The sequence below is a fragment of the Protopterus annectens genome, chromosome 1.part1 (assembly GCF_019279795.1).
Source record: "Protopterus annectens isolate FY-2018-M chromosome 1.part1, PAN1.0, whole genome shotgun sequence".
In the NCBI taxonomy this organism is placed as follows: Eukaryota; Metazoa; Chordata; order Ceratodontiformes; family Protopteridae; genus Protopterus; species Protopterus annectens.
In genome coordinates, this window is record NC_056726.1 from 1,513,014,139 (window position 1) to 1,513,036,541 (window position 22,403).

At 40.2% G+C, this 22,403-nt stretch overlaps 1 protein-coding gene across 6 annotated transcripts in view; it reads left to right on the forward strand.

Moving 5' to 3' along the window:
* The window catches only part of ADGRB2 (adhesion G protein-coupled receptor B2), a 5,411,420-nt gene that overhangs the window by 2,202,870 nt on the left and 3,186,147 nt on the right, over positions 1-22,403 (forward strand). For 5 of the 6 annotated variants that reach the window (XM_044082710.1, XM_044082742.1, XM_044082734.1 and 2 more), the window contains one exon: positions 1,606-1,770. The exons of the other annotated variant lie outside the window; for it this stretch is intronic. In XM_044082710.1, coding sequence (XP_043938645.1) covers positions 1,606-1,770 — 165 coding nt within the window. The remainder of the gene's footprint in view (positions 1-1,605; positions 1,771-22,403) is intronic. 6 annotated transcript variants of the gene reach the window in all.

Below are 22,403 nucleotides of genomic sequence, written 5' to 3' on the forward strand. Positions count from 1 at the left end.
TATGCCGAATCGGGATTTTGAATTTCACGGTTTCCAGCATTTGGTGTACTCATGGTTCACTTATTAGGTGTTGATCATGCCGTATTCGACAACCTAAGAATTCACTTTTACGATATAGACCCGAGAGGGGGACGGTTCTTGCAGATCATCCCATATAGCTTAGGCTACTGCAGCAGTGTTGCAATCAAGTGTCTACAGCTATGATAACATTACTTACACAGCTGTACTTCACTAGGCATGCAATCAGGGAGACCATTGAGGAGCATAGCCCAAGCTCCTGCTCATAGTCAAACAGCAGGCAAATGGAGGCTAAGGGAATCAAACCCTGGTCTACAGGAAGCAGCTTGTTAACAGCTCATAACCATAATGCTCTGCAAGGACAAAATGTTTGCTTAATTTCAGTGATCCTGTTAGATGTAGCTACTCACAGTTTTTAAAGCTGAACTATAGTCTTGTGAAGAAACTCCTTTAATGTTATTATTACTGAATTAGTATGTTAACTCAAACTACATTACTGAATTAGTAATAGCACTGACAAGTGTTAATTTTCTCTGTATTTTTCAATGTGTTACACATCATCAACCTCACCACTCCATTCTTAGTGTATTATTTACTCTGCTGAAACAGAAAGACTTGTTTGAACAATACACATTATGCACTGTCTTTGTGTTTTTGACAGCATTTATAAAATCACTCCCAGATACATGAAATTTACTGTGTTGATACATCAGAGGTAAAGTCATACTTATTAAAGCACCATCTCTTATAGGTTTGGTAGAGTTTAAAAAAATCACTTCCTCCATTCTTAGGGTGTCATTTACTCTGCTGAAACACGTGCTGAAAACCTCACTAATTAAAGCACTGTTTTTAAAATAATTATTTTGCGCTAATTCAGCAAAGAAAGGAAAGGACCGATACTTGATTTTGTGACAGAGCTAGATATTTACCAGCCCTCAGGTAACGGTGATCTTTCTAATCTTGAAAGTGATTATATTAAGCAGTGTAAGGTGATCAGTTCCACAATACTGAGGGCAAAAGAGACTTACTCGTCACATAAAACATTAATTTCAAAATGTTCGTCCATAATTTTCTAACTGCAGTTCTGTACATCTGAAGCAAAATTTGTAATACTTTTTGTGGCGATTACTTTATTAAGCACCTAATTCTTATTATACTTTTCTTGACCTAGTAAGTCCCATTAAGCATGGGCTATTTTCCAGGGAGATGCGAGATGGTACTCGTATAGAATGCTATACATTTTGTATAGCATGATACTTTAAGAGGGAAATGCATGATACAATCACTTAGGGATAAAACATGCATTTGATCTGATAGTTGTAGAATTTAGGAAGCATAGATTTTTCCAAAAAAATAAAAAAAAAATAGAAACAAACAAAGTGACAAAGGCTGGCCTGATTAACAACATATACATGCCTAACACTAGTCCCCTTTCTGCAAATGCAGCGGCATACTGGCTCAGGGTGTATTTCACAGCATGCACATCACAATGCGAAGTTAATGTTTCTCTTCAGCTTGGTCTATAATGTAGAGTATTATCCTTAGCTGCCATTTTACATAGAAATTATGTTCTCCACTGTGTTTTAGGAGATCCAGCCGCAGAGGAGTGGACCCAGTGGAGTGTCTGTTCTCTGACATGTGGACAGGGGTGGCAGGTGCGGACACGTTCTTGTGTATCATCTCCCTATGGTACTCTTTGTAGTGGTCCATTGAGGGAAACACGGATTTGTAATAACACTGCCACCTGCCCAGGTAAGTTTTTTTTTTTTTCATTTTTTTTTCTTTCTTTCTTTCTTTAATTTTTCAAGTTTCATTTTAGATCCAGTTGAATTAATGTTTAAATGGAGCTGTTTTCTTATAATTTAAGGAAAATATGAGATGTATAAGACAAAGCTTGAGTTTTGCAGGCACTATTTTATTTCTTGTTGCAAAAACTTCTAATTGGGTGACGATATGCAAGCTGCAATATTCATTTGATTTTCTAATCCAAGCTGATGTATTATCAGGAATTAGTTTGGGTCTATTTAGATTTGCCAAAACTTTGCACACAAGTGACAGTCCTGTATTATAACTATTTGCTGAACTAAATCCTGGATATATTACCAGATTCATAACCCTCACAGTGATGAAGAAATTCTATTCACTGCACAAATCTCTAGTGCTTTCTGAAATGTCGGACATTGGCAGCAATCTGACATGCCGCTGATCCCTGCTGTGTGAAGTAATGTCCTATGACATTTGTTCTGTAATTGCAGTGCTCTTCTTGGTTGGTGCACGTGGTCATTAGTTATATTTTAAATCATGTGCTCAGCTGCTGGACCCTGCCTGAATATTGTGCTCTCTGTCCTGCCCCGTCCCGTTCATCATTTACATGTCAGTCCCATCACGTTACTTTCTCATCTCTCACCGCAGCCATTCCAGACTAATACGCACCACTAGTCTTTGCATATCCGATTTGTAACTGTCAAATATCAGCCACATCGGGGCTTGTGGTAGACTTTGAGGCAAGCTTAATGAACAACATTTGCTAATTTCCCTGGCATCTGTCCACTTGTGACACTGCCAAATGATAGCCATGCCTGAGAGAGGGAAGCTACAGAGAGAATATTCAGCTATAATGATTTACACACAACACTAAGACTTTTAATTTTGTACTTCCTTAAACTTAAACTTAAAAGAGAATTCCTGAAGTGCACACTTAACTTTCCAGCATTTATGAAAACATAAAATATTCAGTGACTAAAGCAAGCTGACCTAGACATTTCTAGCTATTTGTTTGTTGTAGTATAGTACTTTAGACAAAGCACTGCTTAACATTAAAACATATTCCATCTTCTGACCATTTGTTATGATTTCTGAATACCATTAGTGGGTAGTTTAATGGTCCAGGATCCTGTGCTCTGGTTTGGAGTAAGGAGATACTTGTGTACTGGACTGGTTTTGCGATATAGACTTTTTTATGGTAGTGTTTAATAAATATGAACAGCACTAGGAAAGAACAACATAGTCCTCTGACCCAGACTTAACAGAACGAAGAAAGGACAATGTAGTCCTGTGGCATAGAATTATTTGGCTCTTCAGAGGACTGATATTTTGGTACTTTGGAAGTGCTTCAGGTTATACAGCATTTCTTACTATGTATACGAGTAAAATTATTTGTAACTACACTGAATGTGACCAAATTCTTAGTGAAAGATTTATAGCAACACCATTTGATACACATAACGAGTTATGCATTAGCAAACTAGTGTAAGTTACCTCAGTTTCACTGACTAGGAATGTGGTTTTGTTGCTAGGAGTTCTGGTCTGATTTATTACAGGATACATTAAGTTTCCTGCAGCCTAAGTAAAGTTTATATGTGTAAGTAGGTATGTGAGTGGGTGAGTGTATGTATGCATGTATGTGCATGTGCATGTGTGTTTGTATGAGTATGTGTGTGTGTGTGTGTGTGTGTGTGTGTGTGTGTGTGTGTGTGTGTGTGTGTGTGTGTGTGTGTGTGTGCATGTGTGTGTGTGTGTGTGTGTGTGTGTGTGTGTGTGTGTGTGTGTGTGTGTGTGTGTGTGTGTGTGCATGTCTGTGCAAGTTTATGAGTGTGTATATATAATTGCCCTCTACATCCCCCCTGGTAATAACATCTCCACTCTTGAAGAAATCCTCCTCTGGATCTCTACCAATATTAAGTTAGAGACCGTCATACTTGGAGATGTAAATATTGACTGGAATAAAATCAACAACCCAAATCCCACCATATCCATCAATTTATATAACCATACCCAACTAACTAATTCTATCACCAGACTCAACAAAACTAACCCCCATGGTACAACTCTAGACTGGATCCTAGTATCCAACCCTAACAACGTTACAAACTCCAGCACTATTTCTGACCCTATAGGTGACCACTGGCCATCTTTCATCCACAGAGCTACTCACTCCTCTCCTCACCCACACCAATATACCCACACCCATAACCTCACAAACTGTAACCCCACAACCTTCTCTGATGCACTAAAACAAACTGTAACTCCCTAAAAACTCTACCACTTGACAATGCTGTAGAATTCTTCAACTCAACCTTCTTAAGCATCCTCAACTCCGTAGCTCCACCAATAACAAGGAAGGTCAAAACTAAGTACACCCCTTGGCTAACCAAAGACACCAAAAAACTTATGCTACAAAGAGATAAATCCTGGAAAACATACCACCAAAATAAGCAGCCAGAAACCCTCCTTATATATAAACAACTTCACAACCTTGTTAAAAAACAAATCATTAGAGATAAAAAGTCCTACTATATTAAACTCCATTCCAACCAATATAACAACCCCAAACATTTCTGGAACTCACTTAATTCTTTTCTCAAACCAGGTACCAAAAATAACCCCTGCCCTGACTCAAACAAATCTGATTCTGAAATAGCCTCCCTATTCAACTCCTTCTTTACCAGCACCATCGCTGACCTGACCAAAACCTTCCCTAACAACCCACCCTCCCAACCCATCCAATCTTCCACACCCCCTACACAACCCTCTGCCTGTCATCCACCCCAATATTTGAACTTAAACCCATCTCTCCCTCCCACATATAAGGATTACTCTCTAAATTAAAATCGTGCTCCAATGCCCCTGACAATATTCCATCTTCATCCATAAAAATAGCTGCAGACAGTATTGCTCTTCCTGTCAGCATCTTAATCAACAGATCCATACAAAAATGTTATGTGCCCAAACTATGGCATGCTGCCTTTATCCTCCCTCTCCATCAGGGAGGCAAAAACAATAGCATCTCTAATTTCCGCCCTATGGCTATCCTCTCCCCAATCTCAAAACTCCTAGAGAAATGCATCCACTTACAGCTTATGCCATTCCTAGCCAATCATCAGCTAATTACTCCAACCCAACATGGTTTCTGACCTGCCCATAGTACTATCACCACCCTGCTCTCATTCTTAGACACAGTACATCTGGCCCATGACTACTTGATCTGTTCAAAGCATTTGATACCATCTCCCACACCCACCTCTTAAACCACCTTTCTTGCCTCCATGTCTCTGAGAATTCTTTATCCTGGTTCTCAAGCTACCTCTCTGACAGGTGTCAAGCCATGAAATGGTGGAAAGGCACCTCTTCCTTGCTTCTGACCCCCACTGGGGTACCTCAGGGATCCATACTTGGTCCAGTGCTGTTCAACATCTTTATTAATGATTTCCACAAAGCCATACCCAAATACCAAAATTGTACAATATGTAGACAATTCAAGTTTAATCTGCTGCACCTCCAACCTCCCTAAGCTACAAATAATAACCCAAACTGCTTTCACCTCCACTGAACAATGGATGCTCCAAAACTACCTCTCACTAAATGCCAACAAATCCAAAATACTGCTATTCTCGCCTTCAAAAGCCTCCCCTCTTGATAAAAATTCTTTCCAAATTAATAGCCACAACAACGCTGCCTTAGAGGCTGATCCTTTCGCTAAACTACTTGGGGGTAACTATTGAAGAACACCTAATATTCGACACTCACATTCAGCAAAACATTAAGAAAACTCATGTTAAACTCAGTGTGCTATACAGAAACATCCACTTCCTTTCCCCTCCCACCAGAGAAACCCTTGCCACTACCTATCTACTTCCCTCACTCTTATATGGCGCTCCTCTCCTAACAAACCTATCTGCCTCTCTCTCTCCTCCAAACTGGAAACCTGTTACAATAAAATTTCTAAATTTGCCACCAAAGCCAAGGTCTCCTCCCAGCATTATACTGCCCTCCACTTGTTAAACTGGCTTGAACTCCCCAACCATCTAGACTATCTCCAAATTACTATAGCCCATAGACTAAGTTTTCAACCTACTAAATGCCCAGCCCTAACCAATATCCTCCAATCATACTCCCCTCCAAGATCTCTAAGATCAACCCACCAAAACCTAATCACTGTCCGTAAACCCAGTCGTCCTGCTGGGCAGTATCTGCTATCCTTTTCTTTAGCTAAAAATGGAATTCCTTGCCATCCTCTCTAAGGACTTGTGAAAGCTTTGACACCTTTAAAACTCTCCTACACTCCTACCGTTCTTCAAACTGGAAATGCAGCTGTTCTCTCCCCACATAGCCTCACGCTTTTCCCTCCCCATAAAGTCTTGTCTACCTCTGAGCTTAAACCTAACCTGACGTAATTGTAAAAGGTAAACTCACAACTGTACATCCCACAATAACCACTCTACCACCTTTTGCTCTCTCTTCTCATTTTTTTCCCCCCTCATCTCAGCTTCCTCTGCCTTCCTAAATTTCAGACACCTTATAATCAGGGAACTTATTCCTGTTCGTTACTTTAAAATCAAAACCGTAACCATGGTTTCTTCACTATGATTTTCGTGTACCTACTCTATATAATAAAATTCTAAATATTTTGACACTATGAAACCAAAGAATTTATGTTGTTCTCTGACACAAAATGATATTTTAATAGTTTTTCTTTACTTTGTTTGTAACTGTGAACACACTGTGTAACACAGAGATATTTAATTGTATTTCTTTACCTCATTTTGATTGTAACTGTGAATAACAGTATGTAATGAGGAGCCTTTCTCCCCGGGCCTCCACTGAAAATGGGCTCCCAGAGCCCAGTGGACCTTCCCGGTCATCAAACTGCAATAAATAAATAAATAAATGTGCGTGTGTGTATATGCATGTATGTGTGTCCGTGTGTGTGTGTGTGTGTGTGTGTGTGTGTGTGTGTGTGTGTGTGTGTGTGTGTGTGTGAGAATGTGTTTGTGTACATACATGTGTATGTGAGTGGGTGATGGTATGTGTGCGTGCGTGTGTGCACATGTGTATGTGGATGTGTGTGTGAGTGTGTGTGTATGTATGGATGTGTGTATGCATGTGTGTGTGCATGTGTATATGTATGTGTGTGTGTGTGTGTGCATGTGCGCACGTGTGTATTTGTGTGTGTGTGTATGTGTGATTGTGTGTGTGTGTATGCGTCATTGTGTGTGTGTGTCTGTGTGTGTGTGTGTGTGCATGCGTGTATGGCAGTGCCTGCGTCAGCTCAATGCATAGGCCACGAGTGTAAACACTAGCACAGCCACAGGTTTAGTTACAGAAAAGAGTAATTAAGAGATATGCTAATGATCATAAAATGTGATCTTTCTCATTGCAGTCACAGCAGTCTTTGAATCGCATTTCCAGTGATCATGTATGCTTACCTACTTGAGGCAGGCAATTTATGTAAGCAGTAGGATTTTTTCTTGAATTTTAGGATAGACCATTAATGTGGGTTTCCTCCAGGTGCTCCAGTTTACTCCCATGTTACAAAGACATGCTTCTGGAGTGCTTCTACCCAGGCCTCTACTGAAAATTGGCTTTGTTCCAAATCAAACTTTCCCGCTAAACAAATGTTAAATAAATAAATAAAATTTTGTGATTTTTGCATTTTATGTCTTATTTTGTCAATGTATCTTTAGACAACTCATATTTTCACTGTGGTGCTGTCTTAGCCATTGCTAAATGTTTATAATAATGCACGGATATGTGAAAGGAGTGAGACACAATATGGGGAAGGATAGGCGGGGTTAGCAAAACTTGTACAACGGCTAAAGACACTGCAACTAAGGTATAAACCATAAAAAAACAAAACCTGTATATGGAAAGCACAGACAGTAAAGGACATCACAAGTGGAGGAGAGGTAAAGGCAGCAACATTTGAGAAAAAATTACCCAGGAGTAGGCATATCAGTTGAGCTGAGTATAAACATGCAGCATCATAACACTAAAGAGGACTGGCAGATGAAGAAAGTATGATCTCTTTACATAAATTTCAGGCCATAATCCTCATAGAATATCAAGAGATGATTTGGAGACCTCTTTATTGTACGGATAGAGATAGCCTGGATGCAGTTCAATAAAGTATATGGTATGCAGTCTGTACCTGAAGTAAAACATGGAGAAGCCAATGTGCATAGTTTTAAAAAAAAAAAAGAAGGCAGATGGGTATGACAGAAATGTTTAGGTTCTTCAGAGGACTATCTGCTGTCCAAGTAGGTAAATAAGAGTCTGCAGTTTGAAGATCTAAAGATAACAGCTGAGTTGAGACGTACAAATGTGTTCATTCGTAGAAAAGGTGATTACGCAGAAAGACCAAAAACAGTAATAGACTAATGTATAAAACAAATGATGGGAGGGGGTAGGTTTTCAGGTTATGTAACATCTTAAGCTTATTCATTAGGTAGCAAAATGGGAAGTGGAACAGGCAGCCCCATCTGCCATCTGAACGTATTTTCTCAGATATTGATGCTGCTTCACAATGAGTTATTTCTGTTCTTTAAACTGGTGCTTCTCAAAATCTGCATATCATCTCATCAAGAATAAATATTTCATGTGCAACAGCTGTAAAATCAACACTTTTCATAATAACCACTGTTTTATCCTACATAGTTGTATTGTAATCTAGCTAAAGCTTAGTCTTACCTTTCTCAAAGCATGTTGTTAGATCTGTGCATTATTATAAACATGTAGCATATGAATGTATTGCACAGAATCTTTTGCTATATGCATTTTCCTGAAGCTCTTCTTTGTGCTGATATTTGGGGCATTATTTAATTGAAGCACATGTTGACTGTGTAGTCTGTGCATGCCATGATGAAGCCATAATTCTTGGAGAGGTAATGACATAGCTAGTGGTATGAACAGGATTAGTTTCACACTTAACTGTCGATTTTGATTCAGAAAGTGCACATTGATTCAAAACTGTTGTCTTATTGACTTTTTAACATCTCTTATTTTTGCTCTCCACTAAACCTTAACTTTTTAAACAGGTAAAACTCAAGTTACCTACTTTCACATCTAACTTCTCTAGTGCACACTGCAGAGTGCATTCTTTTCAATCTTACCTTTAAGCATCCCTGTGACTAGCACTTTCTCTAATACCTGCTGGAAAGCACTAGGAAGCCTTAAACTCATACAAACACTGAACTCTCCTTGTTAACAAGGAGAAATTAACAGTAGGCACTAAACAGCCTATAATTGCAAAGTACCTTGCTAAGGAAACAGCTCCTATACTTTACAAAGAAAAAAAAAAGCCCCAAACCAGGCATGTCCAAGGGTCAGCTTCTGGTGATTTCTCCTGTCCACCTGGTGAATCTGGGCATACTGGGGCAATGCAGCAATTGCCTCATGTACACAGACAACCCTCTCCTCCTACCACCCAACACTACAACCTGTGAGAGATGCACTTACATAGCCAAAATGGAAGCAAAGCTCTCTCCACCCAAGATTGTGCTAAACAGTCAAGAGGAGAAGGTTAACACCCACACTACACCTCAAGCAACACATAGCCCTTCTAAACCCGCACCACCAACACCCACATATAGTAACACTAAATCCACATATGCAGAGGCCCTTAACTGTAACCTGCCCAAGCAACAAAGACCTCTGAAGCTGAAACGCAAACAAACACCAATCACAACCAATGTGTCACATAGTTCACAACACCAGTGTGCCACCCAGCAACAGCCCCTAAGGCAAGACAATGTACCTAACACTTTAGTCATAGGTGACTCTATAGTCCGGCACACTGATGTCCCTCTCACCAGGTTGAATAAGGAGAAAATTACAGTCAGCTGCCTGTCGGGTGCCAGGATCCAGCACATAATGCATGCACTCAAGTCACTCCACAACAAGTACAGATATGACTCTGTCATTGTCCATGTTGGAGTGAATTACTTGAGATGTACCTCCCTGGACTACATGAAAAGAGACATGGAAGAGCTCTTGGATCATGTGGCCCAGGTAGGTATGACCCTAGCCCTGAGTAGCATCCTGCCTTCGCCCAGAATGATACCACAATATAAGGATAAAATGATTGACTTCAACAATTGGCTGAGCTTATGGTGTCATTCAAAGGGGATCCAGTATCTGTCTGCCTGGGATGACATGATTGACAGACCACGATGCTTTGCCAGAGATGGTCTGCACCTGTCGCCCCTGGGATTCAGGTTACTGGCTAAGGCTCTTGCCGCCCCTATAGTGCCTTTTTTAGGCAAACTTCAAAGGACAAAACCACCACCGTAACAGGTACAAGCATGCAAAATCTGAAGGTAATGCTACTCAATGCTAGAAGTCTAAACCTCAAAATGCACTGTCTCGAGGCACTCCTAAAAATGGAGAACATCGATATCTGTGCAGTAACTGAGACCTGGTTCAAGGCTCCAGAGAGCACCCCTGCAATACCAGGCTACAACTCGTACCACACTTTTCGGCCACCAAACCAGGACCGAAACACTAAAGGTGGAGGAGTGTCAATATTCACCAAGGATATTCACACCACCAGGCTAGTTGGCCAACACAATGTGTCTGAAATTCTCCAAGTGCAACTAACACTAGGTAAGACTGCAATCCAAATTGTAGCTTGCTACAGATCCCCCACCATACCCCAAGATTCTCACTACACCTTTCTAAACATACTGGAAAATATTAAGATAGAAGCAAACACCCTAATACTGGGTGATTTTAACTATCCTGCCATTAACTGGGAAAACTACTCATGTCCCAACACCTTTGCGCAACGGTTCTTGGAATTCATAAATTCCAATGCCCTGGATCAACTAATCCATAGTCCCACCAGGGGCTCCAATATCCTAGACCTGGTCATTACCAACATGGGAAATCAATGCTCCATACCTATGGTCACCCCCTCGTTAGTCAGGTCTGACCATAAGCTAATCACCCTTAACATCCACATCCCACCCCCACCCCCCAGTAAAGAAACCACCATAAAAAACTTCTTCAAAGCCAACTTCATGCTACTCAAGTCAGAAGTGACAAACTTCATGACACCCATGCAGACGGGAACTGAAAGTTCAACTGCTGAATCCTACACTAAGGCACTGTATGAGCACATCCACTCATGCATAAATCGTGCCATCTCAAATAGAACCAAAATGCTCTCATCCAAAAAAAGGAAGCCAATCTGGTGGTCCCCTGCCATAAACAAACTTTACAACAAAAGGAAGAAACTTTTGCAGAAAAGAGGAAAATCCCAGGATGCAGAAAACTCCCTTACTAGCCTCAGTAAGAAACTGAGATGCCTCATAAAATCCTCCAAAGCTAGTTACGAAAATAAAATTGCCAAAGATTCCAAAGGCAACCACAAAGCATTCTATAACTATGTCAAGAATCTAAATGGCAATGCTCAGATCTGCTCTGAGCTAAAACAGAATGGCATTAAATATACTGATCCGAAGGATATTGCCAATATCCTGGCAGATTGATTCAGTGCCAACTTCACCCCCTCTCATCCCCTAAATGGCCCATCTCAATACTGGAAGATTGCCAAATTCCAGTAATAACGGCCACACAGGTACAAAACGCACTCTCTAAAGCCAAGAATACAGCATCCATGGGACCAGATGACATCCCGGGCTGTGTACTACATGAACTACAATATGAACTGGCACCTCACCTAAGTGTCATGTTTAATCATAGCCTCACCTCAGGTTTCGTGCCCACTGAGTGGCGCAGAGCTACAGTTATCCCAATCCACAAGGGGATCCACCTTGGATCCCGGAAACTACCGTCCCATCAGTCTGACAAGCCTTATCTGCAAGGTCATGGAGCGTATTATCATGGAACTTATAAACAAAGACATTGGCAACCTTCAAACACTGGACCCCACCCAGTTTGGGTTTGTGAAGGGCCGATCTTGTCTCCTGAACCTGATTGACTTCTTTGAATCAGTCTCCAGAGCCATGGACAAGGGTAAGGTGGTCCACACAGCCTATCTAGACCTTGCCAAGGCCTTTGACACCATCCCTACACTCTGGAATCATAGATAAACTTACTAAGTTGGGCATTAATCCCTATGTCACCCAATGGGTTGCTAAATGGCTTACTGATAGAACCCACACTGTAAAAGTAGCCGACTCCAAATCCAGCTCCAGACAAGTGACAAGTGGAGTACCTCAGGGTTCAGTCCTGGGGCGCTCTTGTTTGGCATCTACTTCTCTGAAGTACAGGTCAACACTAAGGGACTCTGGCTAACAAAGTCTGCAGATGACTGCAAACTGGGAGCCATTATTGAATCCCCAAATGATGTGGATACTCTACAAACGGGCCTTACAGAAACAGATGCTTGGTGCCAGAGCCATGGGCTCAAGCTCAATGCCAAGAAATGTATTGTTATCCCCTTTGGGAAAAACATGTATCCATGAATTACCATATAGGTGGCAGTACACTAAACACAGAAAGTGTGATAAGAGACTTAGGGACACAGGTGGACAGTGGTCTCACCTTCGATAACCACATCGCCACAACAGTCAGGAAATCCTTCTATGTGGCACACCTCATCACGAAGGGCTTTTCATCCAGAAAAAAGGAAGTCATTGTCCCACTGTACTCATCCCTCATTAGACCCATTATAGAATACAACGCCCCATTTGGTATGTACCTCTCAAGACATCTGCAACAACTGGAAAGGCCTCAGAAATTCCTCACTAAAAGAATCACAGGTCTAAAGCAGATGCCCTACGCTGACCGCCTTAACAAACTCCAACTATACTCTGTCACATATCGTCTACTCAGAGGCGATCTCTGCTTAACATACAAGGCCATGTCAAACCCAGAGCTGTTGGATATGTTACACTTAAAGAAATCCCAATCCCTCAGAGCTACACGCTCCAGAGATCTAAACCTTGTCATCACAATAAACAAAACATGCTGGAGGGATAGGTTCCTGACCCAAAGACTCCCCAGACTCTGGAATAGATTGCCCATACATGTCAAGCAGAGTGCCTCTTTGGACCTCTTCAAGAGGAACCTTGACGATTGGATGGGAGAAAGGAAATTCACCCCAGGGATCACGTCAGTCGCCCTGCTAGACAGGGGTCCAGGAAAGTAAATAATGTGGGAAGAAATAGCCAGGGAATTGTTATGGCTAGGCTTGTATAGGCCCTAGGGCTGATAGCCTAGTACCAACCTATGAACCTATGAACCTATGAACCTGTCCCTTCCAATCATAATTCAGAAAATGCCTGTTGATACAAAACCTGTTGTTCCTTTTGACTATATAACTGTGTTTTATTTGCTCTTTGCCTGACAATATTTATCTTGTCAGGTTGATTGTGTCACTTCGTACTTTTGCCTCATTCAAGGGAAGTTGTTTGATTTTCTGGTAAATCACTGAAGATTACAGTCAATGCATAGTGAAATAAAACCTATTGTTATGTTAACTTTTTAAGTGAATTGTTTAAAAAAATAAAAATAAAACACGCTTCATGCAGAAGGCCATCCTTTGCACTGATGTAAGACAACTCAGCATTGCATTCATGACCGCAACTTCCACACAGTCCAGTGTTGTCCATTATAGCCATGAACAGCAGCTGCACTGTACAATTACTTACTACAGAGTTATTTAATGTCCAATAGTAAGCTTATACTGAAACCTAATGAAATAAAATAAGCTTGATGTACAGAGCAGCATAGCTTTTGAGACAGCTTCTCAATAGTTCTTTGCTAATACTGTCTGAACTGCCTTCCAGTGCCTGATATGCTAATCCCATATATCAGTAAGAATGACTTCCCTTTAACAACAAGTGTCGAGTGGTGGCACCTGTAACATACATACATACAAATATTTTAAGCAGAGGCATTAATGCCCGTCTAGCCTGTCAACATACAAAACATTTGTTCCCATAGTAAGTGTTGAGGCTGCTTTAAACATATCTCAATTAGTACTTGCTTTAATGCAATTTGATAGTCTACCCCATGCATCAGCTGCTCTGTCAGGGAACCAATTAGTGGACTTCTCATTCCTACTGAAACATCTACACAGGTTATCTGATCAGTCTCTTGTACTTTAGGATGACCCCAGACACTCCCAGAGATAGTTGTCTCTAAATACCCTGCATACCTGAATAATTCTAAATACGACTCTGGTAATATTATATCTAACCTCTTACTCGATTTATCCAAAGCTTTTGATACAATTTCACACCACCTCCTCTTGTCTAAACTCTCTCATCACAACATATCTACCTCCTCTATCAACTGGTTCTCCAGTTTACCTCTCTAATAGACAGCAATCAGTCAAGTCGAAAAACTGTACTTCCCCCTTCCTTAACACCCTCACAGGAGTACCACAGGGGTCCATATTATGCCACCTACTGTTTAATATATTCATAAATGACTTCTACCAGTGTATTCCTAATGCCAAGCTCATCCAATATGCAGATGCCTCTATGATAATCTACTCTGCTGAATCCCTCCCCAGACTAATCAACTAACCCAAGAAGCCTTCCTATCAACCAAGAACTAGATGTTAAACAACCACCTAGCACTAAATGTTTCCAAAACTAAACTTATAATATTCACCCCCTCGAAGTATACTAAAATAGATAGGAACTCTTTCTCCATAACAAGCCATAACAGGACCCACATTGAAATCATGCCCCATACAAAGCTACTAGGTGTCACTATTGACAAACAAGTTAAATTTGATATTCACCGCCACTCAAACATAAAGAAAACCCACCCAAAACTAGGCTTACTCTACCATCGCAACGGCTTCCTTACTCCCTCAAGTCCTTTCTGCCACCTATCTCATTCCCTCCCTCTTGCATGGTGCCCCACTACTTATTAATCTTCAATCCAGTTTAAAGACTAAACTAGCTTCCTGCTAAAACAAAATCTCAAAGTTTGCAGCTGGTGCCAAATCCTCCACTCACCACTGTAATGCCTCCACAAACTAAATTGGCTTGAATTACCCCACACCTCTCCTTCATCCTACTTTTTTATGCACATAAACTTATCTTCAAACCCTTCCTCTGCCCTTCCCTTAACTCCTCCCTCAAATTGCACCAGCCTGATAGACTCCTCAGGTCAAATAATCAAAACCTGCTTGAAATACATAAGCCTGCTCCTACTCCAGGCAAATTCATTTTGTCCTTCTCTCTATACTGACTCTGGAATGCCCTTCCTCCACATATTTGTACCACCAACAACCACTCCAACTTCAAAACCTCACTCCACGCTTACCTCTCATCCCTCTTGGATTGCTCCTGCTCACATCCCTCCTGACCCCTCCACTGAACTATATCCTAGCTCCTCCCCTACTCTAATCTCTCTCTACTCAGATCTCTCTCCTCTAGTTCTCTGCAACCCTCAGACCTTCTTTGTCAAAACTACACAGCACTGATCCCCACTGCCCAGTCTACTAACCCAGTCCTCCTCCATCTTCCACCTTTACTCCTTCCTTACATACCTATATCGTTCACTTCACCTATTGGTCCTTAATTTCCCTAGTCTCTGATTCTTTTACTTTCTGTCTTATAATCAGACTTGAGAAGTCACTATTGTAGACTATGTAAATATATGTACAGATAGAAACATCCTTGATAGCCATGTAGAAACATTTAATCATTATTTCTTTTGTTCTGTACATTTTTTATTTCCATGTTATTCTACACATCTTATCCATTTTATATACTCTGAAACAATTATGTATGTTTGTCTAATTTACTATATCAATTATCATTGTTGGAACTTTTCTGTTAAGGAATATGATCGTTAAGCAACAGCAAAATATTGCAACAAGATTTCCTCAAGTTAATGTTGACCAGGGTATGGAAAAGATATTGGACAATGTACAGCTTTTTGAAAAAAGGTTAGTTGAACAGAAGAAAAACAAAATCACTAGAGACACTAAGGATTTTGCTTTAGGCCATGTTTTCACCTGGCCTATGACTATTTCCAATCTTAATTCTAGTTCTGTGGCACCTGCACATGAACATAAACAAATGAAACAGAATATTGCATTAATTAACAATTCAGTCCCTGTTGTTCCTAACACATCCGTTGTTGGTGTTGAACATAATGATGCTAGTAACACTGTGGCTAGTAATATTGTGTCTCCTCAGATGGGAAATGCTACTGCATCTGTTGAGGCTGATGAACGCTCTAACATTGTTGTTTCTTCCGCTAATCTTGACCTTAGTAATAATACGAGTTCTTTGGAACATAGTAGAAATGTTGAACAATCAGTTAGACGAAAGGTTTTTCACTTACAAAATGGGCATAATAACCCCACTGGCTCTCATGTCCCTTTCCCGATAGATTTACAACACTCAGCCAAATGGCAGAGGTCGTTCAGCCGTGGCAGACAGAAACGGAAAGGGTCAGGTGGGGAGGACACAGGCCCCACATTGAAGAAAATGTGGGAACGAGTGGACAATCATTAATTTATAATTTATCCCATAGGAATCTAACTGGTTCGACCATCCAGGTGCACTCTTTGTACCAAAGCAAGCGTCCCAGTCTGGGACCCCAGCCATAAATAAACTCTACAACAAAAGGAGGAGAAAAATAGCTAAAGACTCAAAAGACAATCATAAGGCCTTTCTTTAGTATTGCAAAGCCATGGAGAGGATCATAATGGACCTTTTAAACTTGGTTGACTTTTTCAAACAGTCACCAGAGCCATTGATGAGGGAAAGGCAGTCCATAGCCTACCAGGTATCATTGAAAAACTCATCACCACAGGGTCAGAGTTGCTGGCAAGCCTGTCACAAGTGGTGTCCCACAGACATCTGACACAGATATCCTTCAGAAGGGTCTCACAGAAGCGGATAGTTAAATGCCAAAAATGCATAGTTGGCAATCCACTGAGCACAGAAGAAGTTATCAGGGACCTGGGACCCCAGGTTGATAGTAGTCTGTCATTCAACTCCCATGTAGCTTATCATGAAGGATTCTCATCTAGATCAAGGAGGTCATAGTCTCCTGAGCATGAGCTACAAGTGTTGAAGAAAGGTTTATCCTTTATACCTACAAGTAAGAGTGAGTTATCTGATGCCATCATAGATTTTAAATTGTTCGCATGCAATGTACAGTTAAAATTAGACTTTGGATTGCCCAATAATGGTAACAACTCTAGTATAATGTTCCATCCACCTAGTACATATGTTCCAAGTTTGCATCCACTTTTGGATGTTTTTAATAAGCTGGTGGAGGATGATGTACATAGAGTACAGTCAACTAATACAACCGGACTCACTAGGAAGAGTAACTTGAACTATAACCAAAAGAAAGCACTGAAGGACTTAAGTTGTGACCCCACTATAATCATAAGGCCCCCTGATAAAGGGGGACCTGTTGTGATTCTAGATCATGATAGTTACAAAACCAGTATGGGTCTGTTACTTCAAGACACTTCGTTTTATACTGTTATTGATATGAATGAGGTTGAAAGTAAGGTATTAAAAATGTATGACATGTTGGATGATATCCTTATGAGTAAATATATAACTTTTGATTTATTTATGTTTTTAAGAGTCAGCAATCCTTTGGTCCCTATAATCCAAGGTCTGCCCAAAGTTCATAAAAACTTTGAAAATCCTCCCATGAGACCTATTGTCTCTGCAAGAGGTTGGGTCACAGAACCTCTGTCTATTTATATTGAACATTTTCTAAGACCTGTAGTTGAAACTAATGGTCATGTCTTGAAAGACAGTAAGCAGCTTTTAATGAGCCTTTATGATTATTTGAAACCTGTAGCCAGTAATGCCTCTTTCTTTTTGGTTACCCTGGATGTTACTAGTCACTTTACAGTAATACCGAATGAAGAAGGGATAGAAAGGGTGTATAATTATTTAACCACACACTCAGCTTTTGATACAAAAACAATTGATTTAATAGCTTTGTTTTTGGAAACAGTTTTGTGCAACAATGCATTTATGTTCGAAGACACTTTATATTTACAAAGAGATGACATAGCTATGGGTACTTCTTGTGCTAATAGCTACCCCAATCTCGTTATGGCTAACTGGGAGGAAGAAAAACTATTCCCACTTGAAAGTCACAAACGGAATGTAGGTTTTTATAAGAGATTTGTGGATGATTTGTTTTTGATTTGGAATGGGGATGAACCATCATTACTTGAATTTTCCTTGCAGTTAAATACTTTGACAAGTTAACTTAATTTTACCATGAATCACTCCACACAGAATATCTCTTTTCTTGATGTCAACATAGAAAGATTAGATAGTGGGCTAGTGAATACTGGTGTACATAGAAAAGCTTGTTTTCGGAATACATTGTTGCACAGAGGGAGTATGCACCCTCATTATGTCTTTAGGAATGTTGTGAAGGGTCAATCTATGAGGGCGTCCAGGTTAAACCCGACAGAGGAAGGCTATCTACAAGAGCTCTCTGATTTGAGAATGAGGCTCATAGACAGAGGTTATAACAAACAAGAAGTTGACAGAGCAATAGAAGAAACTAACTTGGTTAGATCTACAAAAGCGAGTCCGTATTTTTCTGATTCTAATTTAGCTTTCCCTATTTGCAGTCCTGTTAGGAATATTCATAATGTAATTAAAGTACCTATGTTTTACACTTCTGACACTAGTAATTTAATTAATATTGTACAGAAACATTGGGGGACACTTCTGATACTAGTAATTTAATTAATATTGTACGGAAACATTGGGGGACACTTCTGATACTAGTAATTTAATTAATATTGTACAGAAACATTGGGGGACACTTCTGACACTAGTAATTTAATTAATATTGTACAGAAACATTGGGGGACACATCTGATACTAGTAATTTAATTAATATTGCACAGAAACATTGGGGGACACTTCTGACACTAGTAATTTAATTAATATTGTACGGAAACATTGGGGGACACTTCTGACACTAGTAATTTAATTAATATTGTACAGAAACATTGGGGGACACTTCTGACACTAGTAATTTAATTAATATTGTACGGAAACATTGGGGGGTACTGTTACTTGATGATACTATCAAGCAATTAGTAGGTGACAAGCCTAAATTTCTTTTTAAGAATAAGAGAAATCTCAAGCAAATCCTTTGTCATCCACATCTAGAGGATATGAACACTGGTGATGAATCAATTTATGGGACTAAGCCTTGTCAGAAATGTAACCAATGTGATTACGTTGATGTTAGAAACAGTTTTGTTCACCCAGTTTTGCAGTATACTCATTATAATTATACAATAGCCAATTGTCAAATGGAAAATGTTATTTATTTAGCCCGGTGCACTGTTTGCTGTGCATTCTATATAGGGAAGACTAATAGGAAATTTAGGGAAAGAATCAGGGAGCATTTGTACCACATCTGGTTAGGAAGGGAACACAATGCCCTAGCCAGGCATGTACAAGCCACGGATTCTACCCATCAGTTCAAATTTTCTGCCCTCCAAGTTGTTGTTCCGAACGTCCGAGGGGGTAACATTAGTAATTATACTGAACATTGTGAAATAAAATGGATAATCAGATATAGAGCTGATAGATTGCCCGGGCTTAATGATAAAGTACCTTTGAAGCCCATTTTATACAATAGGAGAATAAAAGTGTTTAAAGAGTCACAGTGAACATAATTTTAGTTATGAGTATTTAGTTACTTATTTATTAATTATTTTTATATATTATAGCTTCCAATGTGTGATGCGGCATCTTGGGTACTCACTTTGAACAAGATAAATTAGATAGTTAGATATAGGGTTATTAGAATATTTGAGATGTATGTTTTAGCCCGTCTTATAGGTTCATAGATTAGTACTAGGCTAACTGCCCTTGCGAGCCATTTTAAGCCTAGCCAATTATCACCTGTGAGATTCAAACCCTGTACCTTATGTTTGTAAGGCAAACACCTTAACCATTAGGCCACCCTCGCAACCTTACATAACATAAGAATAAAGCTATAGTGAGTAATATTACAACATATTTTAACACTGTTTTACTAACATCCTCTCAGGGTATGTAATTATTTTAATGCACTGTGGAGAATGTTAGTTGTATATTGTAAGTGTGGCTAGGTTCATTATTATATTGAGCATATAGTTCGATTGTTTTGATTGAATTGTATATATTTTTTATGCATGTTATGTTGCAGTTTGGTAATTACTTGTTTAACAGGAAATTATATCATTAATTTAGTTTGGGTAATCAATACTATTTAAACCAATTTTATCTGTATGACTTTTCAAGGTCTGATGAAGCCTATATGGTGAAAGCGCTTACCGTTTTTGATATTAAAGGTGTTTTTATACTACGGACTTTTGTCTCTGTCTTTGCTTTTTGAACATTTTGGGATTGTTATACAGAATTTTTTGAGGACACATAGAACTGCCATGTTAGACCTGTGGATGCTAATAGTATCTGTTTTTTTTTTAATTATGTATGTTTGTCTAATTTACTGTATCAATTATCATTGTTGGAACTTTTTACCCCCGTACTCCATTGAAAATGGGCTACTTGGCCCAGTGGACTATCCTGGTAAATAAACTATAAAATAAAAATAAATAAAAATGTCCAATCTTAAATATCTATAAGAGACACTGTAAGTTCACTTATTTCAGTCTTGCATAATAACTTAAATGTTCACATCCATGGATGCCCTTGATATATTTCTGCTGTAATCTTTTCAGTTAATTCATGCTTGTGTTCTTATAAGGTTTCCATATTGTTAATCCATGCTCATCTTTTGGTCTAATCTATTAAAAGGTAATAACTTCATCATTTCTGACTTTCTAGGCTTTATAAAGCTTTTGATAGAACCTATAGTTCTGAGACAATGTTACAATTGCCTCATGTACACGGACAACCCTCTCCTCCTCCCACGTAACACTAACACTTGTGAGAGATGCAGCTATTTAACCAGACTGGAGGCTGAGCTCTCTCAACTCAGGACTGGCAAGACCAGGCAGGAGGAGAAGGCAACTATACACACCACAATACCAGTCTCACATAACTCAACCACACCACTGAATCAAACACATAAACACACTAAGACATACTCGGAGGCTCTGAGTAAAAATTTACCTAAACAGCAGAGGCCTCCAAAGCAGACACCCAAGCAACTGCAAACTCAATACACCACACAAACAACACATAAACAACAAAATCAGTGTGCAAAGCAGTCACTGCCCTTAAGGCCAAATACAACACCAAACATACTTGTCATAGGTGACTCCATAGTCAGACACACTGACGTCCCGCTCACCAGACTGAGTAAGGAGAAGGTCACAGTAAGCTGCCTGTCGGGCGCTAGAATCCGCCACATAACACAAGCACTCAGGTTCATAGGTTCATAGGTTCATAGGTTCATACTAGGCTATCTGCCCGAGGGCATTTTTTACAGCTAGCCCCCCATGGTGTAGCTTACGCCACCCTTTATGGGGAGGGGGAATATTATTTTGCTGTTTTGTGCCTCTGTGTGACACTGACAGAGGTAATCCCCTCAGGTCTCTCAACAGCAGGTACAAGTACGACTCAGTCATTGTCCACGCTGGTGTCAACGACCAGAGACGTACCTCCTTGGACTACATGAAAAGAGACATTGAGGAGCTCTCTGATTATGTAGCCCAGGCAGGTATGACCCTGACCTTGAGCAGTATCCTACCTACACCTAGAATGATGCCACAATACAGTGATAAGATGATCAGCTTTAATAATTGGCTTAAATTCTGGTGTCATTCAAAGGGGATCCAATGTCTGTCTGCCTGGGATGACATGCTGGACAAGCCACGCTGCTTCGCAAGGGATGGCTTGCACCTGTCACGCCTAGGCTTCCGGATATTGGCAAAGGTTCTTGCCACCCCCATAGTGCCTTTTTTAGGCAAGGCTCAAATTCTAAACCTACCACCCTAGAACACAAAAAAGTAAAAAACTAAGGGTAATGCTGCTCAATGCCAGAAGTCTCAATCTCAAGATGCACGCACTCAAGGCCCTTCTCAGTATGGAGAACATCGATGTCTGTGCTGTGACAGAAACCTGGTTCAAGGCTCCTGAGATCACCCCAGCACTAGCAGGTTTCACCTCATATCATGCGTTCGGCCCCAAAATCCGGACAACACCAAGAAAGGAGGGGGGTGTCCATATTCATAAAGGACACCCACACCTCAAGGTTGGTGGCAACGCACGATGCATCGGAGACCATCCAGGTGCAATTAACCATAGGCAAGACTGCTCTGCAATTTGTAGCATGTTACAGGCCACCCTCTCAAACTCAGGAACCTCACATGGCCTTCCTGAAAACAATGGAGGGATAAATGTATCTCCAAACACCATCATACTAGGTGACTTCAACTACCCTAATATAGACTGGGAACACTACTCAAGCCCAAACACTCTAGCCCAAAGGTTCCTGGAGTTCATAAACTCAAATGCCATGGAACAACTAGTCACCATCCCCACAAGAGGAGAAAACATACTTGATCTCATCATCACGAACATGGGATCACAATGTTCAACACCGAAGTATACCCCTCACTGGTGAGATCAGATCATAAACTAATCTCGCTGGAGGTCCTCATCCCCCCACCTGAAATAAAAAGACCACAGTGAAAAACTTCTCAAAAG